This window comes from Cyanistes caeruleus, chromosome 6 (assembly GCF_971803275.1).
Source record: "Cyanistes caeruleus chromosome 6, bCyaCae1.hap1.1, whole genome shotgun sequence".
Classification (NCBI taxonomy): domain Eukaryota; kingdom Metazoa; phylum Chordata; class Aves; order Passeriformes; family Paridae; genus Cyanistes; species Cyanistes caeruleus.
In genome coordinates, this window is record NC_141706.1 from 2484480 (window position 1) to 2511623 (window position 27144).

The window sequence follows — 27144 nt, forward strand, 5'->3', positions numbered from 1 at the left end:
TTCCTCAAACTCAGACCTTAAACCCCAAGCAGAAGCAACATCACATTGCTGTGAAAGAAATAAAACAAATACCAGGCAGTATCCCTTTGACTTCTTTGTCTTTTTTTTATACTTTTATTCCTCCAATACACAACAAGTGGTGTAAATAGTTTAAATACTTAAGTATGAAATAAAACCACACTTGAATGAACAGTTTATGAATTGGTGTAGTACTTTCTGTCACCAATTTTCCCTCATCAACACAGACAGCAGCAGTAGGCTGGTGCTGTAAGAGACAAAGGTGGGTACTTTAGGGAAAAAGCTTTCAATACACAGATTACAGAAAAGTTTCCAGAATGAACTATTGACAAAAACTGCAAGTAACAAGCAACAGTCCATATCAAAACTCCTAATTAACCTCTGCAAGGTAACAAAGAGCTCCTGGAACTGGGGAGGGCTGTTTGCACCAAGAACTCGCTCCAACAAGGAGAAGCCAGATGTAAAGTGTCACCTAGAGACCAAATGCTTGAGAAAGCAGAGTGTGGGATTAGCCAGGCTGGTGTAATTGGAGAAATCTTACATAAGCCCAGTGCAGCCCCTGCCCAGCGCTGCTGGGGATTTACCAACTTGCTGGGGGGACTTATGCAACTCGTGCTGGGAGCTGGGCACTGCTTGGTGCTGCAGAGATCTTCTGTCAACCCCAAATGCTTCCTGAGACCTCTGGAAACCCAGGGAAGTTGGGCCATGAAACAACATAATTTTTAAAAGGTAAATTATTTGTGTAGGAAGCAAAAGCTCTGCTAGTGGCCTGAGTGCAATTGTTGCTTAGGGAAATCAAGGTGTGCAGAACATAAAAAGTACATTTTGTTTTAACTTTGTCTGCACTCACTGTATTGCAGCTTTCAGCCAACAAAGGCTGTTTTAGGAGGAGATCTAAAAGAAGTGAGCTGTACACAGCCATGTTACTTCTTAATCTCCTTTTTCTCCTAAGAACTTCTGATCCTGAAGCCAGTTCAGGACAAACGTTGATAGAGCAGCGTGGGCCTCAGAGACAAATTCCTGACATGACGTGAAAAGCAGCAACCGAGCAAGAAAGAGAACAAAACAGAACAAACCCACTCATTCAGTACATTTAGGAACATTTAGGCTTAATTTGAATTCCCCACCTGGCAGCCACACACTGGCCACAGCACAGCCTGGCAGCTGCACCTTGGGGAACAGGAAAAATGGAAGGGATAAAGAGCAGGAACTGGTAAAAACCACAGGAGATGCACCAGGGAGACAATGGTCTCGTAGTGAATCCTGGCTTCTCTGCTCACAAAATATTGTGCTGTTTTCTACCACATTACACTCATTTACCTTTAATCTCCAACTAGAATATGGTGCATCCGTTTCTCTACAGAAAAATCTTGCAGTTTTCGTTCCCATGCTTAACAACTGCTCTCCTGGCAAACCTTGAGTCTGTGAAATGTAACGAATCTGAGGGGAAAAAATAGAACAGGGAAAATAATTTACCTCTTGTTTTCACAATGTGATCCTCACACAGTTAAAGACTTGTAATTTCATTTAAAAAATGATAAAATGAACCATGCTCAGAGTACCACAGTTTGACAGCTACACCTTACAGAGGGGAGAAACCTAGCCCTGAGCACTTGGTACTGCTGTCTCCATCTCCAGAGAAAGCCACACATAAACAAACCTCTCAAGTGACCTATATAAGCAAGTTTTTTAGGTTGGGTCACAGCAACGAGGAGCTGGGGAAGAGTTAGTTACCTCCTCAACCCACTCAAATCCTAAATGTATTTTTTTAATTCTAGACAGGAAAATCAGTAGGAGTGCTTCATTTGCTTACAGATTTCTTTTTTTTTTTGCTTGTTCTCATTATGTAACTTTATAAAAATCCTTCCTGTTTGCTGTTTCCAGTGTATCAGTCTTTTACACATCTGACACACCTGAATTTCAAGGAAACATTCCATGTGGAAAGGGAGTGCCTGTACAAGCTGCAGGCAGCAAAAGACAGTGTTGTTGTCCAAGAAAATCTACTGAGTGTGATGGGAATGGAGTGGCTTTATGCCTGAAAGAAACTTTGCTCTGCAATGATCAAGATGCATTATTTTAGAAGATGATTTACTATGCTATGATTTACTATCATAGTTGGTGATTGATTTCCTAGAAAAGTTAATTTTGAAGGCTTCAGCAGAAATACATGATGAGTTTTAACTACTGTGCATTCAATGTTAACTCACTCTACAAGGGGGGAGTTATCCCAGGAGCAGTATTGCCTTCAAAATTAAAAACTACTTTGGAATTGGAACAATAATTGGAAATAATTGAAAACCAAGCTTGTTGCAGGTCAGGATGGAGAGGGTACATTTTCCAGCAGTCAGGGTTGAACTTCTGAAGGGCAGGGTCCCACAACACAGAGGGACTGCTGGGCTGAGCCAGCCAAGGAAAAGGAGGAGCAGCCAAGGAGTAAGAGAGAAAAAAGGGAAAAATCAAAAGGAGAGACTGGCCAAATACACCAAATCAGAAATTGAAAGATGAGAAGATAAAGTCAATGAAAGAGAAAGGACTTGAGAGCTGGCAGCACCTGAGAGGAGAAAAACTGATGGGGAGTAGAGAATAAAAGGAACATGCTGAAAAGTGACAGACCCAAGTGGGGAGGAATTAAACACAATGCTGCCAACTTCTGGTTTAGTATCCTCCATAATTCCCTACCTCGAGGAACAAGGAGAATCCTACTCTGACCAGAAATGTTTCTAGATCATTTATAATGTCCTCAGAAAACAAATGGTCTTAAAAAGTAGAGGGGGAAGAAAGACGGTGCATTCATTTAAAAATGCAGCAGTTCAGCACCTGTGCCCGTTTCTAATGAGCATTAAAGCTCAGAAGACAGGGCTGTTTTCCAGTGAGAAATACAGCTGTTACTGCTTCTAACCACAAATGAATGCAAGAACTGAGAGCTCCCTTTCAAGGGCCAGTGTTGGTTGCCACAGAGCAGGGGACAGGGGGGAAATGCAGCACAAAGCCAGTTTATTTACTCAGTGACACACACCACGTAGTAGGGGGACAGGAATTCCCTTGGAAGCCCTTATCTCCTACTCCTGCTGCACTCATGGATAGTGAGAAAAACCCCTGAATCTGATTTCTCCAAAGCAAGTTTTTCAGACCTGCTGGAGCACAGTTATGAGCCTGGTTAAAGTGAGTTCAAGTTAATTCCTGCTGGTGCAGAGGAGGCTGTAGCCCCTTTTTCCACCATGACTGCTCCAACATGAGGATCAGGCAAGTTTCTAGATGAGTTAGGAACTGAGACTTCCAGCAAACTTAAATGATATGTAAAAAGCAAATAAATTTACTGAGTTCTTGGAATTTTTTGAGAGAGCATTATAGATTCTTTCAAAAAAAAAAAAAAAACAAATGCCTTCACTCTATCCTTAAAAATAGTGAATTAGATGGGTTGTTAGATGTTTCCTCTTTTATTTTCCATTTTAATAGCAACAGTCTGCAAAAAGGTCTTCTAAGTGCATCAAAGCATCAACCCACATTCCCTTTGTAGCTCACTTTCCACGTGAAATAATAATTATGAACTTTTGCTGTGTTTTGTGTAAATGAAGGAAACTGAAATATGAAACATTACCAACATCAAAACAAAATCAATATATCCCCTGAAAATGCTTCTAACAAACAAGTTTTCAGAAAGGTAGGTGTGATCTGTAAGTGCAGGGAGCCAAAAGCCCACTCCATGAGCAGGATCTGAACAACCTCAACATCCTCTGTACTAAATGCTGAATCAAAGATTAGAACTTAGCAAGAAGCCAGGGCTGTTCTTCTGGGGGTTTTCAAGAGATTGGTTCATTTGCAAAGTTAAAAACCAGGTGGGCATAGTCAGGATGCTGACTGCATTCCTCCCAAATTCTACATTATTTTCTAAGTGTTTAAAATAAAAACATTCTACATCTTTCATTAGAAAGAAGGTGGGGTTTTTATTGAGTTTGCTCACTAATGTTGATGGTGTCAGTAGCTGAAAACTCCAACAAAGCAAAGGCAGAGCTTTAAGAGCTCCAAGCTTTACCCCTGCCTATCTACAGTGTGATTGTGACAGCTCATTCTCGTTCCTCATGAAGTACAGGCTCTCAAATCCTCCAGCTTTGTTGGGTTTCCAGAAAGCATCACAAAGTACTCAGAACACAATTAATCCTGACATCTGAATAGACATTCCAGAGTCAACCCTGTTCATGCCAAATGAAAGAGAGATTATAATGCAATGATGGTAGCTGCAAACTTTGGTTTCCATCAGGAAAAGCAGCTTCAATAACAAAAACTACTTTCTAAGATGGAGGGAGGAGTAACAAATGGAAATTTCATTCAAAATTAGCAGCACAATATACAGTTTGGTTCAGAATCAAGATTTATGTTTCTAGGACAATCAATAAGGTTAAATTAAAAGCACTGAGCAGACTTACAGGAATGCTGCACAATAGGGGTTATGATTAGCATTTAAAACTCTGCATTTAAACATCTGAAATCTTTAAGTTGCAGAAAGTGTGCATATGCTTGTGAAATTTATTCTACTACCTGGTCATATTCCAGTGCTCCTGGGTACAGTGGCCATCCAAGAAACAGCTCTGCAATCACACACCCTAAGGACCACATGTCTATGGCTTCACAAAACGGCAATCCCAGTATGATCTCTGGTGCTCTGCAAATTAAACATGGTTACTGAAGTTTTTCTCCTTGGGGAAGAAAGGTCATTCAACAATCCAACATGACAACAAAACAAAACAAGACCAAAAAAATCTGGTTTTTGATGTTTATTTCAATAAAATCATAGCATCGGAAATTGCATTTTTATTTATCTAGGTAACCTGTGGTGATATTTTGCAACTCCAAGATGTTTTTTTTTTACTAAAAGTACAAGTTTGCTATGTACATGAAAATAACTGATATGCCTGGAAAACAATGTCCCAGAGTCAGAACTTTTGCCTTTCCTCCAGTATTTCTCAAATGAGTTATCCACTCAATGTCATATGTCTGTAACTATATTCCAAATACATTAGTCTTTTATCTCAAAATAAAAAAAACCCAACTAGAAGTTTTATCTGAAAATCCACTTGCACACTTCTCAACTGTACAGTACAATTAAAGCAATTACAAATATCTATTTAATTACACAACTGCAAATCCCTTAATGTACTCAAATCAGTTGAATGTGATCAATTTTTAAATCAATTAAATGAAAGCACTGCAGTTGCTAAACAGAGCAGGTGTTATTTTTCACCTAAAACAAATGTGAATTATTTAACCAATACCATCTGAATTTATGTCTGCACTCAAGAACCAGAAAAATTGGTATTGACACAGCTGCTGAAGGGGCTTTTAACATTTCTGTTCACGTGGAATGGAACTCAAGCATTTTACAAATATCCATTTCCATTGGATTTGTCCTTTTAAAACCTTCCCTCCCAACTCATTCAAGCTATTAAGAAAAGGAAAAAGAATTTATTCATATCTGCATTCTAACAAGGAAAGATGCCTGGAGATGTAAAGTATTATTTAAAGCACCACACTATAAAGCACCACACTTTTAAAGGAGACAATCTGTTGTTCACTTAGCATGTCACAGAACAGTAGGAAGGGTAAAAAACAAAAAAGAACCAAGAGGGAAATTCCCATTACAGCTGGGCAGAACAGGAGTATCCAACTGACCAGGCAACATGGGATTTCTCACCCGGGTAAAAGCTCACAAATCTTGTGCTTCAGCGCATCCTGGCTTAGTCTATTGACACTCCACACACAAAACAGACTCTGATCATAGTAAATACCTACATATCTCATTCTCCTCTGACATTTACCTTCATCTAAATACTTAAATTACTGACAGGTACTCAATTGGGAACAAATTCCTGGTTTTATGCTACATTGGGACGGAGAAGCTATCTTATAGCTGTAGAGCAGCCCTAGAGCCAAAGCACTTCCATCCATTTTCACAAGGGGCAGTTGGTAGAATCTCAACATGGACATATTTCAGGCTCCAAGGATGCACATTCACCACCAGGGAAAGGACTCCCAATGCTCAGCCCCATCTCTGACCACTGAAGCCATTCATGCTTCTGCCACAGGGAAAATCCAACAATTTCTATGGATAAGAAAATCTATAGGACATGATATTCTGTAAAATAATTATGTATTTTCCATTCACACTAGCACTTCAGTTCTCCCCATCCTTGCCACAAACCATTTTGGGTGTGATTTTACGAAGGCTAAATCTTGTCAGACCAGCAGTGAAACTGGAGAGGCTCAGTTTTCCAGCTGCCTCCGAAGATTTGGCTACAATAAACTTCTGGGGATCAAACAGACGTATTTTTGCAATGCAGGATCGTGACACTGCAGTAAGTCTTGGCTAGTTTTGTTATCCAAGAAATCAGTTCAATATCTCTGGATGCCACAAGACAGAAATAGCATTCACAAACGTCTGCCTTCCCCCGCTGGATGGGTGCCAGTCTGCCTATGGTTGTTACAGATCTGTGTTAAAATACACTTCCTTTTGTTGTATTATGTTACAGCCCTGAATAGTTAATGAATATACACACAGCCTATGGATACAGGGGCTTTAACAAATGCTCCTGCTAAAATAAGCTCTGGAAAACCTCTTAGGTTTACTCAATGGTTAATATGTGCGCCGTACAAAAATAGCCGCAGTCCGTCGGTCTGTCGCGCGTCCCCTCGGAGAGACGGGGTCACAAAAGAAGGATGGGGGTAGGAACAATGCCAAAAGAAACAGCAAGAAAGGAATGCTTGCTGCATTTCAAAATGCAGTAATCTGTTAGTTTTTCCACAGAGAAAAGCACTAATAAGTAAGTCTAAGGAAAGGGGAGGTATTTCAGGAGAGGAGAAGTGCTCCTCCTTGCCAACACCAGACCTACCATCGAGGAAGGGAGAGGAAATAAAAAGTGCTCCTGAGCACAGCTCCCTGCACCATCCTGCAGCACAGGGAACAAAAAACATTTTCAGGACAGCTTGTAGAGAGGAAGATGAAGAGCTGCTGCTCAATTTCGCCTACCACATCTCGTGTTAGTCCTTAAAATGGAGCAGCTTTCTCACAGCGAATTAAGTTTCATGAGAACTGTAACTGAGCTTGGTTATGTTTGGAGTGCTCTTAACCAGCTCAAATATTTTTGTTAAATGAAAGTTTGTTAATGCCATGCTCAAAAACACCTGCTTCTGTTTCTCCTTCTTTTAATCTCCCTGTTAAAAATCTGGCTGGAGAACTGGAGAGAAAAGTGTTAAAATGGAGAGAAGCATTCTTCAATTTTTATTTTTAAGATGATCCACAGCTTTCTCCTGTAAGGAATATTTCACCATGCACTTCAAAGGAAGGTATTCCCTTTCCTAACTACAGCCATAGTCTCCAGACACTCAAAAAGCAGTGTAGCTTAGTGCTTCTCTCTCTCAGAACAGCACCAGACACACAAAGTCCTGATTGGTTTTTCCTGCAGATCACAGGATGCTCAGGGCACCAGAAGATACCACAGTCACCTCAGCAAACAACACCTGCTAGCCCAGACCAAGACATCAACAAGGAAAACACCAGAACTTCCTAAATTTCTTAAGGACATTGAATCTTACTTAAATGTATTTTAATTAAAAGCAAGATTTTAGAGAGAAAGCACCAATTTTCCTTCTTATCAGTGTTAGTTACACTTTTATTAAAAACATCATAAAACAGCACAGCTTAGACTTTGCAATTAGAAAGATCTATAATTATGAAAGACACAAGTGAATATTTGCTTCAGCTGTTTGTATGGATAGTCACATTTCTATTTATTACATCACAGACCATAAATACATATGCTATCCTATAAGTTTTGTAAGCTTATGAGGAAAGAAATCACACAATTTGTTCCATTCACTGTTCAAAAACCAGAATATTTCATAAAATAGTTTAGCTTCAGCACGTTAGCCAGCTTGGAATAAAGCAAAAAAAAAAAAAACAATTTGAAGAAAAATTAGATAGTTCCTTTATGTAGGATAAAAATAAAAACAGAAAACAAACCCCAAGCAAAAACTTGCTAAAAAAAAAAAATAAAAAATCAAAACTGTGGCACAGTAATAGAAAATTTCTTCCAACCCTGACATGGGGGGAACAAAGAATGAAGAGCAAGAATTACCCACACCACAAAAAAAATCTGTAAGAAGCCAAACCATTTCAGATGATCATTACCTAGAAACCATTGGTTAGAAATCCAATTTAGAACAGAAGTTACACGAAAAAGCCACAACCCAACAGTCACTGTACAAAGTAACAACTGAAGAACAGCACAAAACAATAAGCAGCTTCCCAGAACTGTACTTTCACAAACAATTCAGTTAAATATGAGAATAATTTATCAAATATATTCCCACTGAAGGTCCTGTAACACAGCCATGCTGCACATAACCCCTGAGAGATCAAGGAAATGAGACTAAAGATGAGAAATTTTTATTTCTATTTTCCTGGCAGTGTGGGAGGGTCAGTGGATGGACTGCTGATCACAGCACTGATTTATTTACTGACCACTCTCCAGAGTGGAGAGTATAGAAATAGCCTTCCTGCCCTCCAATTTCATTACACCTCTATTTACCTCTGTCTGTGCTGACAGTGCCCAATAATTACCTACTCTGGACAAACATAATGTCACCCTGATAAGAAATACTCATGCAAGGAAGCCATCAAAAGAGTGGGATGTTAATTTTTTATTATTTTTTTTTTTAATGAGCTGGTGAAAGTCCTGGTATGGAGAACTCATGTAAATGAATCCAATTTGCAAGAGTTAAAGTAAAACAGATTACCAGCCTGAGAACACCTCTTTCCTGCTGCCAACATGAGCACAATGCAAGCATTTCCCTTCTGAGAGGAATAACCACACTTGGGTTGTGAGATGTGCAGTTCTTCTCCCAAAGAAAGGAGGCCTAAGAGAAGGATCAGATGCAGTGAATTAATGAGAGATGGCAGTGGGCATTCTGATGAGTTTTCTCATGTACAATTCCCTCTCTTCAGCTTTACCACGTGGAGCAATGCAAACCTTCCTTCAAGATCTGCAAGAACACAGGAAAGACTCTTGGCTGGAGGGAGCAAAATCAAGGTGGCAATGCCCAAAAAAACTCCCAGGCAAGTACACTTCAGTAATCTGAAGGATGAAATGGGAAGGAGCCATGAAATGACAAAACCTGGAAATGATGAAGGATATAAAGATCAGTTTGCTCTATAGAGGATTCATGGTGGTCTTTGGAAGGAATTTCAAATATGCAATTTAATCAATACAACAACAGGAAGTAGAGCATACATGGTGTACAGAAAACCATAGTGAAAATTAATGTACCATATTCATTAATTAATTACCCAGAAGAAATTATGTTATATATTAACCAACTTTTCCATGAAAAATCTAGATAACTTTACAGATTAGTCAAGAAAAATATTTTACAATTGGGAGCAAAAAATAATCAGGACATCAGTATTTATTTTTAAAAGGACAAAGACATATAAAAAAATACTATGTCTTATATAAAACTAGTGATATTCCCTCACCTTGAATAGTGTGTGCTCACTTTTGAATTCTGGGTTCAGTTTTGGTCACCCCCATCTGAAAAAGGATACATCAAATAGAAAAGACGCAGAAAAGAACAATAAATAAATAAAGACTTGAAGAGATTTGGGTACAAGAAGAAACCCTGGTTAGAACTATAAAGCTTCAGGGAAGAATGAATGATCAGTAACATTACTCAAATTATATAATAAATAAGGGAAGATAAACAGACAGGTGTTTCTAATGCCCTGCCTCACTCTAGAAGACCAAGGAATACCCCACCCACTTTGAGATAAAGACTGATGTAAATATAAAAGCGTATTTTTAAAGCCAGAATTACAATTACTCTCAGAATCACAGGTCACTGTTGAGATAAAAAATATTAGGAGTATTTAAGAATGAATAGACAGGAGAATATCCACAGGGGTTCTAGATTATACAGTAAGGGTTGAATGCATGAGAACAAAAACAGCCATCACTTGTGTAGAGCTGTAAGAAAATTGCATCAGAAGACACTGAAGTACAACCTTGTGCTACAGTAAATTTTCTCCTAAAGACCAGAACACACAGACTGTTGATCTGAGAACATGTGTGCATCTCAAAATCACTATTCTTACACAAATATAGGAGTTACCCAAGCAAATCCAAACTACAATCTTCTGTACAATCTTCTAGTCTCTACAATCTTCCTCATGGAAATAATTGTTACTTGCCATTTGGTTAAAGAATTATATCAGTAAAATTTACAGGCATCTTTAAAATAGTTATGTTACACATAAAAAAATCACTCAGCTGCACTTCCTGAGAACACTTTCATAGTTGAGTCTCTTGCTTTTAAGCCCACTGAGATGTCAGAATGCAGACTGGCAGTGTCGTGTGCTAACACACATTTGATCTCAGAAATTCAGGTGTGGTACACAAACCCAGACAACGAGCCTTCCTCCCTATTCTTTGGAACACTGCTGCAAATCAATAATGAAAAACTGAATTCTACATTTACATTCACACTCCTGGCTTTTGTAGTTCTCTAGGGTTCTTTTAACTCTTTTATGATTACGCATTAGGAAGTACATAAATAGCAAACTCTGATGGGGGGGTATTGTTTTTTAAACTCTAACCATGCAAGAGGACTTGGAAATCAAAAATATAAGTGCTCAGACACAGACTCAGTAAATGTTAGCAAAGCTGCATAGAGGCACCTTTGTCTTTGAGGTAGCAGGAAAGACTCAATCCCACCACGGTCTGCAATTCAAGGTTATGTCACCACACACCTTAAAATACAGTGAGAATAATTATCTTCAAGCTGATATGGGAAGTTACCCCCTCATTCCTAGTTTTATTTCTCCTTTGAAAGAGTTTGGTTACATGGGAAGTGGTAGTGAAGACACAGAGAAATCAGTTCAGTCGCTGCATCCCCTGTAAAATCCTATGGCCACAGTATGAGTTTTTCTACCCCAAAACAATAAAACCTCATTTTTGTCTAATAAAACAAATATAACTGTGTGTGCTCAATAGCTAGAAAATACCTACTTTCCCTCAGAACTTCCCAGTGATTTTATATATATATAAATATATATATAAATAAATATATAATGTACAAGACTGCCATGCAGCTGCCAGTTTAACTTTGAACCCTGATCCCTTCAGTAAAAATTCTTTAGAACTTATGGCTCATAACTGAAGGGGGAAAAGAAAATTCAACAAGAAATTAAATGAGACAAAAAATTAAATCCTAGGTAACTCCCTCAAATAATAAAAAAATCACAAGTAAACTATCCTAGATCTTTTTCCTGATACTGTAACACAATTTTGTTTTAAAAGAGCAAGCACAAATTTTAAGCTGATATACTTTCTCTAACCACTTATCAAAAATGCTGAAGATAATAATTTAGTTATTCCTGTTTGATTTATTCAGATGAAGATAATAAAACAAGTGATTTCAGCAGACTCTTTTCCAATTATCTACTATCTCTCATGAAAGGAGGAGTTGATTTTATTAAAACCAGATGTTTATGCTTCTGCCTTTTCATGATTTTGATTTTCCTTGAAAAGACTTACCGAGTGATTTATTTACACACTTGATATGTTAAGCAGTTTTTGAATTACATTAAAATTAACCAAAGTAGATACTGATGTAGCAACAGAATGCACAAAACTGTGTAGATATAAACTCTTCAGATGCTGTATTGATAAAAATAAATTTTGGATAGCAAAGTGTCACTGTTTTAAGTGTCAAATGAGGTTACTTACCAATAATTGAATTTGGAAAACACTCTTTGTGTGCCTGTAGGATTTACTCCTAACTGTGGGACCACCCTGCACTGCTTTATCCTTTATCCACTGCTCAGAATTTGCAAGAGATGCTCACACACACATCGCCTCTGCCCAGAGAAGGAAAACATTAAAAATCTTGTACAGAGGCTTTGTACAAAACAAAGCCCTGAGGTGAGCTGCTGAATTGTCCAGAGTATTTCTGAGGAAACCCAGGCTTGAAATGATCTTGTTTGGAATAGTGACTGCAGTCATGGCAAGCACAAGGAGCTGCAGAAGGCCAAGCAGTTGGGGCTGTTGGCAACCACGAGCTGACCTCCACCCAAGGAGAGGATCAAACACAGATTTCCAGCTCTGGAGGAGGACAAGAGAAGAGCACAGCGTGGGATGTTTCAAGGCCTCACAGCTCAGACATGTTAGAACTTAATTCCCTCCCCACTTTGTCATTGTTGATCCTGTGGGAAGAGCAATTTCTGACTCTGTTATAAGGGTCTGCATGGACTTGCAGTGCCCAAAACAGCTGAAGAACAGGTAGAGAGTTCTACAGAAGAGTAAAAAGCACAGCAGGATTTGCTTGTAGCATCCTTGTCGAGAATGCCAAGGTCTTGTGAGTCAGTTTTCTGCAAAGGCTTTTTGTGTTTTAACCTTGATGACAACAGTCCTACGACTGGACTGAGGGTACAAAGCTACAGTGGTGCTAAAGAAGCAACCAGACAGATCCTGCTGGAAAAACACCCCCAGAAGGCAATGGAAAGAGGAATTATGTTCTAAAATGACTGATTAGCATGAGGATGTCTATTACTGATATAGTTCACATTAAAAAAAAATAAATTAAAAAAAAAGAAAACACAAGGACGTTGCTGTTATGTCAAGAAATCAAGTGAATCATAACATATTACTTTATTTTAGCCAACTATTAAAAAAAAAACCCACAAAAAATCACCCCACAAAAATATCCCCAAAACAATACCAAAAAAAAAGTCTAACCTGAAGACACAAAGGAAAATTTCTTCCATTCCTCAGCAAAACTTGTAAAAATGTTTGCCTTCCCACACAGAGCAACAAGAAACCTGCAGATCTGCAGCTCAGCCCCAAAGTTCAACAAACCATGAAACTACTGAACTATTTGATATCATTTTCCAGCATGAATCTGTTGCACAGCAATTCTCCAGGCAGGCACATTGCACTGGAGATGGACACACCCCACAGATATTGCAGAGAGTAAGAAAATCTGCTCACATCCTTGTCCATTGTGCAAAGGATTTTTTAAACTGCTGATTTGTGCTCATCTGGGTGATGCAAAGTGATGTTCTGATGAAATTTTGCAACTCAGACTGGTAAATTTTGATTTCAAATTGCGTTGTTTAAATTATAGAAAGCTCACCAAAAATTAGAAGGGAAAAAAAAGTTTAAAAAAATTAATCTTAGAAAAAAAAAATCAGTATTTTCATTACAGATAATTTATGTAGTGATACTGGATTATAAAAAACATTGTCAAATCAAGATTCAACAGTGGCAACATGATAAATAGAGATGGTAGGCTTGTCAAAGCTGTTTAATTTTGAAAGACAAGCAACACAGACTTGTAGAAGAATCTAGAATTTTTTTAAAAAATTATCTATTAATAGCAATGTGATCACTTAGAATTCAAATATTCAAAGCACTTACAACTTAAACAATAGTGCCATGAAAAATGTCGTGTATTGATGCCTCAGCTTCACATTGGAGATTCATGTCCTGTTCACTAAATAAGTGGAACCCATTTCATTTTGGATACTCCCCTATATAAAGTGTTATATAAACATTTAGTACCTATGCCAGGCTGCTAAATTAAACACAAAAATTAGAAAAAAAAGATTAAAAAAAAAGTTATGGCAGAAAACCTACAGAGCAGCAACTGGGGCAGATGAATTAACACACATGAAATTAAATCTGCTTTCTCAAGGTTACACTAGTAGAGACCTTTTGGTGAATAAAAATACATTTTTTAAATGTTTCTAGGTACTAAATGTTCTGCTGGATTCATACCCAACACTTCCATGTCTGGCTCAATGTCCTGTGGGAATCTGTAACTTCCACAGAACGCTGCAGAAAAATACACCCAACACACGGCACAAACCAACACTTAACAACCTTAATTTGAATTTGAATGCTGCTGCAGTAATTTATGCTGCTCTGGCTGACTTGGCAAGTTTCTAGCACACAAATTTCTATGATTAGACCCGTGGTGTAAATATGACACCACCAGAACAAGTCTCCTCCTCACCCATGGCTTAGCAATGCCACTAACACATCCATGGGGAAACATAGCAGCACCTCAGCTTTGGGGCAAGACACAAAAACACCTGGTAATAATGTTCTGACAAAGCTAAGAAATTATTTCAAAGTTGTTTTTTCCCCTTCCCTGATGAATTTAACCTATGGACTGCTAATGAGGAAAACTACACAAGTCTGTTTTGGTAGGCTTGACTGTTAGAACCTCAGCTTTCCAGAACATCCCATCATCAGCCTGCTGAAAGAATCCAGGTGCAATGGTCCCTCCAAATGTTTCATCCCAGCCTTGAACCCCACCAGCTGGTTTTTCACTCTTATTTTTCTCCTCAGATGCTTTTTCCTCTCAGTTTTTTTTCCTATTTTTCCTTCCCTATTATTCCGTTTTAGTTTATTTGTCCTTTCCTGTTGAAAGGAGAGCCTGCCTATTCTTAGAAGAGTTTTGGATCCTAAAATAAACTGCTTAACTATGTATCTATTACATTCAGAACTGATGTCACATCAGACCCTGACAACATGCTACGACAGGAATGTGACTACAGCAAAGAGCCCCAGCATTCCTGCAAGCCCTGCTTGGCAAAGATTTTTGAAGCAAATTTACATTCAAAAATGCGTCTACCCAAAGATTAAAACAAAGGGTAGGGGTTTTTTTCCATTTCTTCTTCTCACTATATAAATAGTGATATTTTTAAAGCAGTTGTTGCCTGATATCTAACACTAAAACCCAGACCTTCTACCACCATAGTAGAGGAAGAAATCAGGGCAACCAGATTATACTGGGAATTCTTTTTAATCACACTGAACCTTAAAATGTTGCTGTGAGCACATAGAAGTTTAAAACAGGTAGAGCAGCTTAAAGAGAAAAAGCCATAAAGATAAAAATGAGATCTAGATAATAACTGGATAATAATGGGAGACTTTCATCTGAATGAACCCTTTGAGTCTGGTCCAGGACACTAATAATTGCAAGTAGCTCATTAGTTATGGCTAAAAACTTCATTCTGTTCCCAATATAGCCAGACACTGATGTTAGGAAAAGGCACACTTGTTGACAATAATTACAGAAGCAACAAGGATCAAATAGACAGGGAACTTTCCCCTCATTTACAGAAGAGCTACTGCTCAAATTGGGCTGAAGCACACGGACTGCTCAGTGCCCTGAGCTGGGGCTGAAGAGCTTTTGTCTCCAAAAAGAAAAGGAAAGGGAAATCATCTTCACTGCCTGCACTTCTCAGAGTGCAGAGAAAGAATTAGACAGAAGTTCACAAGGCTCTGCTGGAAAAGCGTGAGGGGCAATAGACATTTCCAGGACTTTAAAAAATAACAGCAGTAGTTATTTCAAGAACACAACTGTCATTTTTGTCTGAACTATTAAACATGCATTAATATAATATCAGTAAAGATTATGAAGCACTCTCAAATATGTCCTGAACAGAGAATAGAAATATATATTACATAAAGCCCATAATCCATCTATGTACCATTCTGGGCCAGGGAGATATTCTGGGTTCAACTTTCAAATGACTTCTACCAAAATACAAAACCGAGATAACGCCAACTAAAAATTCCTTCAAAGCATCAACAACTCACAAAAATCATAAAAATAAAATAATTGTGAAGTTGGGCTATTTTGCACATGATGGCCAAATCCTGAACTAATACCACTGCCCTAAAGGCTGTGGTATTGTGAGAGTCTGCACTGGAGTGGGAATATTTACCAAGAACATCCAGGAAAAGATGAAAACTAAAGTCTAGCTGACAAATCTCTAGTAAAAAGATAATCTGTAATTTCCTTGGATATGTGTAGAATTCCACATTGGTTTGTTTCCAGCATATACGAATTTTCCATGGGAGGGGAAAAAAAAAAAAATAATATAAATCCTCAAATCAAAGCACTGCTTTTTTTTAGTCCCAGGAACTATTTTTAGGTTATGTTGTCACACCACAAATTGATAGGACAAACTTTCAAAGGCCAGCCCTGCATTATGTCATTGCTTTTTAGTAAGGCTCCCAGCACTGGCCTTGCTATGTCTTTGCTAACAGAGTTAGCATTTCCTTGCAAGTCAAGTCCATTAAGTTTTCTGGCAATTTTACATTGAGCTTTTCACTTTTAGGAAGAAGTCAACCTAAAAAAAAAATAAGTGTAACCTGCATATGCTAAAATTGGGAGGAAAAAGAAAAAAAGTCTTATTGAAAGGGAAAAAAAAACCCCCCCAAAAGCAGCCACCTCCAGCTCCATTTCAGCAATGTCCTACTTTCTGCCTGCACTCTGAGCAGTCCCTACACACACACTTCAATTGATGGGGGAAATCTTTATGATTTTCTTCTAGATTCATCAAGTTGCTCTTCTGGGTTCCTGAAACTGCCCAAAGTTTATAGGTGAAATCACACAGGATCACTATCATCAGCTCAGTGGGACTTTGTGTAACGAGATTTCCCCCATAATCAGTTTTCCTGAATGTCTTCCTCACAAAATGGCAATTTTAAGATTGACAGCAGTAAAAAGCATTGACTGTACAAGAATAAGAAATTATATTATCCATGAATAGGGTAGCATAAACCACCACAAGCAGGCCAATATACTAAATGAATCCTTGGCAGTAATCCCACTTACAAATTTGTTTACAATTACCCAGGAAGAGGTGCTGTCAACCAGCCTTGTCACGGCTCTGTAAACAACATATACATTAATGATGATGCTGGGAAAGGAGCAGCAAAATTATCCATTATCAGACAAATTGCTGAGATGCTGGAATACTTGAAGCCTTATATAGAGATAGCCTCTCGAGAATAAATAGCTGGAAAGAAGAACAGGATCATATCTACATCAAAATCAAAATAGAAGAGATTTAGAGCCTGGTAACATAACCTTATGAGGAAGAGTCCATTAGAGCATAATGATAAATACAGGTATTTTCATTAGTCATTCCACAATTAGACAAACTCGTTATTATTTTCTGTCTCTGACGCTGCAAATGGCCTTAGGGCAAATCAGCTTGTACTGTGATTTAAGATTACAGATTTTTACAAACATAAATAAAAATAACCAAGTGAGACAGACATAAAAAACCCAGCAGACATCCAAAAAAAAAATCCCCAAAGACGCATTTTTGAAATAAATTTGCATCTGAAGATGAAAATCACTGAAGTCTACAAAAAGTATGTCAGTGACTTATCAAGCCTTGTACTGTAAGTACCTAAAGACACAAAGCTGCTTTGGTGAGGTACCAAGGAAACAGGCTTTTACCTTAGTGACCTCAAACAAGCGTCCCTGGAAATAAAAGGCAAGATGGTCCTGTTACAAAACACAGAACATTACATTCTGCTACCTTCTCAAGTCCTCTCAGGATGGCCAACGTGGTATTACAGCATTCACTTTAAGGTTTATTAACCATCATGTAGCAATAAAGTGCATTTTGATTCCTAAGTGCTTTCCCCAAAGTGCTTACAGCTCCACAGAATCAGCAGCGATCGTTTTTGCAATTTAAAACCCTAACTACACAATAAATATGCATTTGTGGAGATGCAGCAGTTAAACCTGATGTAAACAGGTCTAGTGATTTATAAAACTATAGATGGGAAGGTTTCTCAAAGATGCCAGACCTGTTTCTAAATCAATTTTATTATTTTAAATGTGACAAAAACAGAGTCAAACACATATCCCTGATTTAATTTTAAGTTCTTATGAACTGTGGCAGATGACAGGTTGCCACTCACTAGATTCCATCCCCTTTCCAACCTCAAAGCAGCACAGTGAACTGCCTGGAACACCAACCAAGCATCATCAGACTTTATCTGCCAAAGTTGGGGGAGAGGGTGTTTGATTTTCAGTGATTATAGTTTCATCAGCAGGAAAAGGAAAATAAACAAGCCTACCAAATTCAAGAGGAGTACCAAAAATAGGCTTCCTACAGAATAAGCACATACCTCACTGTGTTGTGTATTTCTTATGCCCCACTGGTGCCAGCACACCCACTGAAATGAGAGACAAGTGAAATCATAGTGGTTTTTGTTTCGCTGTTCAGCATGGAAAAGAAAAATGTGTTAAAAATCTATTGAGAGATTAAAGTTCCAGCAGGAGTTAACTGAAGGAAGTCATCATGCATTTAACTGGCTCTTCCTCCTTCTAGGTGATTTCATGGGGCAGCCTCTGGAAGGGGAAGAGGATGGGAGCTGAACTGTGTCCAGGGCATCTCTAAGGGTGAAAACTGACCCCTGGGAACACCTCCTGACCAGGTAAAACAGAGGATTCACAAACTTCTCCAAATCACCCATGGGTCTCAATGCAAGCTTGCTATGATTTAGAACTGATGCATAAACACAAGCTTAATTACAATTGTCATATGTTTGGAATTTTCTAAACAGTAAACAGGAACAGGCAAAAACTAGCTGATGAAGTCAGTCCTACGTGTATCAACACAGCTTTAGATAAGAATGTTCTGAAATAAACACTATCCAAAGCCACTGCATGTGCCACTGCTTCAATAAGAAGTTATTGCTGTGTCATAACTGTGTCAAAAAAAGAAATCACAAAAATATCGAGGCAATGTTTACAAGTTGCATGATTACTTTAAAGGTAATTATTTGGCTAGAACACATGACTCTTATTTCCCTATGAAAGGCTCTCTACTTAACTGGATTAACACACTATTGATAGCTAAATTCCACTGCCAGAGGCTACTGTCAAGTCATCATTTCCAGAACAAACCTATAAGCTATTTTCTTTATCCTGTGTGCAGCTATTACACCGAGCTCATCATGAATTTGTTCCCAAAGTGCTCTAAAAAAAAAAAAAAACTGCTGCAAAGAACATTCAAGAGATGCATGACACAGGATTACCTGTTCTAATGAAATTAGACCATACATCAGGCACAGGTTGGAAGGCTAAATACATTTAGCAGCCAAGCAAGAAGCTAACATTTGATTTTCAACCTTGGTGATTTTTTTTTTACTTTAAAGATGATTCAGTTTTGATGCTGTCAAAATTGATTATCACCTGGAAGTCAACTCTCAGATGTTTTCTAGGGAAAGCAAATCCAGCTCTGCTCATTCTCAGCAAATGCCTCTCATGAGAATGTTTACATTTTTCTTATCAAAAGGAACCCTCAGATATGTATACTCGCTTTCTCCACCCATTTCTTAGCACAAGCAATACACAGGTTTTACACAGAGATGTTAGATAGGAAAAGAACAGAAATAACCTTCTTCAAGATACCCTTTCCTGCACAAAGCTGTATTCAGGGTAATGCCACTGGAAAACGTGTCCCATCCTGTGCCACTCACCTTTGCATTTCTCTGGGATGGTAACACAGAGGTAAACAAGAGACAGAAACTTCTGACCTCTCTGCTTTCATGGAATCATCAAGAACCATGTCAATACAAGCAGAAGCCTCATTTTTTTTTTTAATCTCATTTCCATTTGCAGCATCTAACTAAAATCAGAAAAAACTGAAAAAAAAAAACCTCAGAAAGCGGCATCATCCTTTCTTAATACTCCACATAAAGGGAATTTATTTTAAAGTTAGGCTTAGTAACAGGAACAAAAACAATTTAAAAAAAAACCCTAATTGGTACCAAACTGGGGGATTTTGAAGTCTAACTTCCTTCCTTGTCTCCCAACACCATTCTCTGTTTCCTGATGTTGATAATGCCTTCCTAACCAAGGGCCCCAAAACACCCCTAGGAAGAGCCAAAGGAGAATAACCAAAAAAAAAGTTGAAGTACACAAGGAACACAATCCAAAGAAAACATGTTTGTTAGGGACAGGCCAGGCCAATGTGCTGGCTGCACTAAAGGACTGGAGAAAAGCAAGTTACAGTTTCCTCATTTTGAACTGGCAAAAAGCACTACCCTACTGCACACTGCCAAAAGGCTGCTTGGAAAATTTCCTGAGCCCATCTTTCCAACATAATTTACCCTATTTTCCTGGGCTCTTGTCTGCCTCAGCAACATCAGCAGCCAGTGATCACATTTCATGACCATTGGTCACTCATGCAATAAAATTGCCTGTTGCACCACACAGCAGCTCCTCATCAGGACTTTGTCACACAATAAATACAGAATATATTTCAGAAAACAGAACTGGACTAGGGAGTTTCACTGTGCAATGCCAGGCCAGAAGTTTAGTATGTCATAAATAAAAAATAAAACAGTAAAAATAAAACATAAATATAAATAAAATATAAATAAAATATAAATATAAATAAAATATAAATATAAATAAAATATAAATTTAAATAAAATATAAATTAAATATAAAAATAAATATTAGAAAATAATCAAGAGAAAATAAGCAAGAAAAAACAACGTTTAATGTGCTATAGAGACTGGACACTGACAGCATCTTTGAGGTTACATTCTTCACAAAGTTATTAGAGACAGCTCTCATCCTCATCTTTTACTGAATGGGTTATGTTTGATACAGGAAAAATAATGAGACTGAGCAGAGCATAGGAAGATTCCCCCTTTACAAATTAAATTATATTGTAATGACATCTAGGTCTACTTGAGATACGTTTGTTGATCACAGAAATGTGTGTCAAGCACTTCTTTTTATTATTTTAAAATGTATCAAAAGCATTATCCCTAACCATGCAGTTGTCAATTATGCAAATTATACAAATAAAGTTTCAAAGCAGGACAATTTTTTTGCATTTTTCTTAGACAAGCCAAACTTGAGTCCAATAAAGGAAAAAAGACCATAGCTAATGAAAAAGAAAAAAACAGATTGAAAACTTACTTGTGATTATAAATGAGAAGCACAAAAACTAAAATATTTTTCTTAAAATCCAGTTTAAATTAAAAGCTAAATTTGACAAAAAATAAAAGTGTTAAACCACATATTAAATTAGCACCTAAAGTATTAATCTGTTTCAGCTACCAGTTCTCCAGGAATGCGTAAGAGTTCATTCAATGTAAAAAATAAAAATTTAAAAAAAAATTTAAAAAAAAAATATGGAGTAACTGTTGTACTAGAGATTTAAGGGGAAAAAAGTATATTTTGACTTGCAAAAGAAAATCCTGTTAATTGCAGACAGTCCCTTTTGCACTCCCATCTCTTCTGCACCCTGAAATTCCAGCGTGCCGCGTCGCCTTGAGCCGGCCAGGAGCGTGGGAAGGGTCCCGTTGCGTAAGATGTTATTAAGGCAGCAAAGCCTGGCTGCTTAACTGCAAGATACTTAAATACTCAAAATAATTACACAGATTACAGCACTGGAGCAGCAGGGAGCTGTTCCAGCTCACCCTCTCCAAGTGTGTTCCGTGCCCCCAGGCTGAGCTGGGAGATGCTGACCCTTCCTTGGGTGTTTCCCTGGAGGCAGAACAGGGCTGACCTCCACTCCTGCTAGACCCACACGCTTCCAAGTGATGGAAAAATTCCCCAGCCACAGAACTAATTATGCTTTATCAACAAGGTAAATATGACTCCCACTGAAGTTAATTTACAGGCATGAAGTACTTTTTCCTTCCTGCTCAAGCCGCTGCAGTTAAAGGACAGTACTCAGTAGAAATATGTGAAGAATCCCACATTACACTATTTCAGATGTCAAGCATCGAAGCACATTCTAGAACAATCTGGGCTTATTTTAATTTTTCAGATATTTACTGATAGGCTCAGACCTACAGATGTCTGGCACAAAATACAACATACTAATTCTAAAGTATACAAGACATTATAAAGTATTTATTTCTTCATGGGATGGTTAAAAGCCCAACCAAAGGACCTAACAGAAGAAAAATTAAATACAGCAATACACTGCTCTGAGAGGGCAATCCTTTAAGTACAGGTCTGTACAGCTACAGATATCTCTGAGCACGCACTCCCTTCCCATTTCCCAGCACATTTTTTGGGTGGGGATGTCTTTTGCTTATGGGGGTTTGTGGCTTTTTGTTTGGTTGCTGGGTGGAGGGGTTTTGGTTTGCATTTGTGGGGGTACAGCTGTTTTGTCTTGTTTGTTTTTTTTTAAATACAGTTCTCTGCCCTGCCTGCAGAGCTTTTTGTTCCTCTTGCAGTGGCAGTGGCATGAAAAGCAAGCATTGAGCAATGAGCTGGAGAGAGAACCAGGAACCCAGGCTCTTAGTCAACATCAGGAAACTATTTCCACTTCAGAAGTCAGGAAGCTTTTTGCACTTGTGCCACATTCTGCTGAAGAAGATAATCTGCTGTCATGCCACACAAATGTAAACAAACCCATCAACAAACACTGGACATAACCATACTTCACTGTTGCTGTTTCTTCAGATTTACACTAGTACTCTTCCCAGACAACAATGAACAACCCTCAATCTCTGTTTTGTTTTCTATAGCATACAAAGGCAACACACGTATTATTGAGTTAGTCCAGAGCTATGCACACTCTGCCTTGCCAAACAGCTACTGCAAAACACCAAAGACAATTACCAACTTCTTCCTTTTCACCCCACAGAAGTCTGAATCTTCTCACTGCTCTGCAGCTGCTGTTCATACCTCTGGCACTTCTTCATCTCCTGCCAGATTTGGGTTGAAGTGCTTGAAGGTTCAGTGGTACTGGGACAAAGGCACACTTTATGCACATTAATCAGTCAGACAAAAAAAGCTCAGAGGTCAGCTCTGAAGTTTTTTCAAAAATCCCCACTAGATCACAGCCATCCAGAAAACATCAGATCTCTTATTGCAGGAGTTTTGTGCATTACCCATTTCAGAAGTGCAAGTGCAGGCCACCAAATGCCCCCTCCAACAAGCTGATCACATTCCATTCTCAAAACAATGCTTTTGCTTGTCCTCACAGCTCAACCACTGGGAAGTTAAGAGGTGCAACATACACAGAAAAATTTGAGAAACTTATCTGTAGCTATTGTCTCATGAAAAACTCAAAATGTACAAAGAGTCTTTACGAGGAACTAAATAGACACTGTCATGTGCAGAAGAAAAATTAAGAATTAAGCTATGTCACTTTAAAAACTGCAAAATTAATCCATTCCAATGACTGCCATTGAACAACTTGCACTACTTTTTGATTTGCTGAAACACACTAACCTGTGTACTGCCTTTTATCTCAAACCATGTAAATCACATGCTTGACAAAATGATCAGTTTGTCTCACAAAGGACAGTCTCTTAAAGCACAGCCACAAGAAAAAGAAAAAAAGGAAAAATGTTTGAAAATACCTTTCTAACCTTAAAAAGGAAAGCTAAAATCAAAGCACAACAGCAAGGAGAAACGAGTTGTTACGTCCAATTTCATACATGGAAACCCAAAACAAGGACCATGTTAAAACCAGGAAATTGCAGGTCTCCTGTGTCTGGAGAGAGAACAGCACTAATTATAAAGTCATTAACTTCTGTTAGAATTCTCATTGTGTCAGTAAAGGAGAGGGAAGGGCTGAGGTTGCTGTTACGCATTTGGCATTCCACATTCATGTAACATCACCTTCTTTGAAATAGTAACAGTGGATCCAGATTCTGTGTCTTGGGGGAATGTGAGCTATATCCATTGGTTAACAAAGTGGCTGAAGGGCTATTTCACCTTAATAATGAAATATTTCATTATTTCATACAAGCCTGCAGGAGAGAGTCAGTGGTCTCACAAAAGCTCAGTCCTCTGGATACACAGAATGAAAATGCTGAAATGTTAAAAAATACCTGCAGAACAGGAAACCACGTTGGGCATGACCTCCATCCAATTTAGCAAATTAAATATTACACTAAGTTTAGGGGTTTCCCTTTTAATTTTATATCAGATACCTCTATGTTAGAACAGATTCAGTGGGGAGCCGTTTGATGATATTTGTACACAGTCTAATAATGATGCCACAGACACATGAAGAAGAAAATTTATATATTTATATACATAGATGCTTAATAATCATAACCTCAGAAGAAGTGGTGTGTAGAGAGATTAAGTGGAACATAATTAGTGCTAATTTGTCTTAGGCAATCCTGAAGATGTTCTTTCAGGACAGCAACTACATGGCTACAAACTGAATATCCCAAATGGCACACAGCACCACTCCACAAGCAACCATCCCTGTGGGACAATCATTCCAAAGGCAGGGTGGAGTACTGGGATATTAATGATAATTCCTAATTATCCTGCTATGTAATACCCTCTAGGATTGCAGGAGTTTTCCCCTGTTAAATATCAGTTAGTTTCCTGACTTTATTTTATAGGTTTTTAGCAGCTAAACAACTGCTGTCTATATTAAATAATACATGAAATAGGAAAATTACATAAAGCAAGACAACACTAGGGATGAAAGCGGTGTTGGTCAGAAAGAAACAGATCACTGTCAACTCAGTGACAGAAAATTCCCAGTTCATGGCAGGGCCAAAAGACCAGTTAAAAACCAGAAGAAATAAACTTGAGAATCAATTAAGCACCTCACTTCTTTTAGTGCAGAAGATGCACAGAAGTGTGAGAAATCAACTACAGAACTGTCCCAGCTCCTCTGTGTGCACAGCAAAGCTTTCAGTTTAAGAATACTTTCTTACTGGAAATTGTTGAAATAATTCAAGGCTATATGAAAACCAAAGCAGTCAGCAGCCATACCATATAATCTACAAATTATATCCTCCTGGTTCTACTTTGCAGCCCTCTGCTGAGATCCTCTGCTCTGCTTCCAGCTGCTTTACCAGAGAGGTGAAGTGTCCAAAACCAGCTGCATCTCAATGCTGAGCCAGCATGACAGGGGAGTGTGGCTGGTGAAGGAACTGGAACATAAATCCTATGAGGAGCAGCTGAGAAAGCTGTGGGTGTTTAGCCTGGAGAAGAAGTTCAGGAGACACTTAGTATTCTTCAAGAATACCTCAAGATTTTAAAAACACTCAGCAAAATACGTGTAGACATACCGCATAATTTCTATTAAAGACACTAAACAAACTAGATCTTGACCAGATGGCAAGCTGTGGAAAGAGTGAGAAAATCAGGAGCTCAAAAATTTAAATATTAACTAGGGTTCAAAAGAAAGGCACCAAGAATATCCAAATACTGTTAGTGTAAACGTGGCTTTTGCCATCATATCTTTTTGGAAAGTATCAAGTGCTACTACTGATCTATGACCTACAGCACACCCTAACAGTTTTCCAGATGATAAAACAACAATAATATGCAGATTAAAAGCTTCATATAAAAGCCTTGTACATAAGTGAGGTGATGCTTCCAGTTTTTCAAAGAAGCTGTGAAATGCACATTGAAAGTTATCAGGGAAATAAGTTTTATTGAGAGAAAGTAACAAAAATAATGGAAAAATCTGTTTCAATTGGAATAAATTTTGGGCAATTAAAATACATTTTAAATTCACACTAATTTTGAATATTTAACATTAAAAAAAAGGTTTTGTGCACTACACTTGAAACAATAAAGTGCACTCTTGTGAAAGATTTCATCATGGAGTACTGGGTGGTTTAAACATTTTGAATATTTAAAGATTCACTACAAGGCTAAGACCCTATTATTCTCAAAAACATCCAAGAAGACATTAAAATACTGATGGAAATGCAGCATAAAGAGATGATATTTTGTGAGAGACTGCTGCACTGTCCTGGGACAACCAAAATATCCCTGGTATTTAGAAAGGGGGAAATGTTCTTAAGGCAACATCATAGTCTCAAAATGCAACTGCTTGAAAATCTTATCTGTGAAATGCTTTTGGCTTGTTTCTCCCGGCCATCTAATCCCATTTCACTTGCTGGAAGCTGTTTTATTACCAGTCCAAACAAAAAAAAAACCTTGAAAACATTAGCTAGCACTGTAGGACCAAGGACCTTCAAACATACAGTATAAAATTTAACAGTCCAGACATTTCAGGCAATTTATTGTCATACAAACTTTAATTTTACTTAATTCTATCCCAAACAGTTATTTTTATCCTAGACACCATACCACTTTCCAATCAGTGCCTGAATTCACAAAAGGTTTCTTCTCTTGTGTTTTGGTTTTTAATTCCCCAGTATTTTATTGCTGGTTTTGGTCTGACTCCACATGATATCGATCTGCCCTCGCTCAACCTGCTTGATTTTCCAGTCAACAAATCTGCTCCATCCTCTTCACTCCTGGTGGAAGCCATGGGTGCAGAAGGAGCACAAACCACAAAACACCTCTCCCTTCAAGCCAAGGATGTCAGGACGAGACAAGGGATGGTGCAGAGGCTTGGATTCCCATCACGTTGGTTCAGATCTGGTACCACCTGCTCTTACAGCAGGAATACACAGCCAGATTTGCAAAAGAGGCCCAGTGGGAGCAATTTGTCACAATATTTACAAACACAGCACTGCAGCTACTGATATTGGTGGTATCAGCACTGCTGATATTTTCTGCAGCTGAGATATCTCTATCTGAGATAGAGCCACGCTCACGTCCGCACAGATGCACGATGAACAGATCTTTGTGACTTAAATATCAGTGCAGTGAAAAAAAAAAAAAAAAAGGGTGGGGTATCACATTTCACTAGATCTATTTTAATGTGTGAAAAATAAAAGCTGCTTCCCAGAACTTTAGCCGTGGCAAACGGGTCTATCATTCAACCTCAGCAAAAATGAAATATAGCATGAACTGAGAGCTCTTTTGCCTTGAAAATCATGAAAGAATTTCCCTTCTGTTTAATAGAAGCAACTGAAAGACTAAGAGAACCCTCACCTGAACTTTGATTTACATTTTTGCTCCAGCCATCACGATTAACTTGAAATCTGGGCTGAAATCTCTAGAATCCCTAGCGGGTAGGTGGTACCTTCAAATGCTTCATGTGTTATCCCAGGTTATGTTACTCAGATAATGTCTAGCTCAGGGAAAAAACTCAACTTGAAGGCTGGATGCCATTTCATCCACTCCCATCCCCTTGAGTCTCCTCTGGATCTTCAGAGAGGATTGACAAAAAAATTTTTAAAACTTGCAAAATTACAGTAACCCTGACAGTCTTTTCTACAGAATTAAAAAATTCCCAAACATGAAGCCAAAAACCCACGTCAGTACCAAAAAACCTACTCATGTTTTCTGCTTTCTATGAACATAGAATAATAAGGTATTAGAGACTACATTATGTTGACTAGAAAATAATGAATCAAAAATACATTTATTATCAAATAG

General features: G+C 38.2%; 1 protein-coding gene across 6 annotated transcripts in view; it reads right to left on the reverse strand.

Moving 5' to 3' along the window:
- Window positions 1-27144, reverse strand: part of HIPK3 (homeodomain interacting protein kinase 3) — a 66217-nt gene that overhangs the window by 16257 nt on the left and 22816 nt on the right. For all 6 annotated transcript variants that reach the window (XM_086893280.1, XM_086893282.1, XM_086893283.1 and 3 more), the window contains 2 exons: window positions 4555-4678; window positions 1339-1458 (listed from right to left, as the gene is read on the reverse strand). In XM_086893280.1, the coding sequence (XP_086749406.1) occupies window positions 1339-1458; window positions 4555-4678 (244 nt within the window). The remainder of the gene's footprint in view (window positions 1-1338; window positions 1459-4554; window positions 4679-27144) is intronic.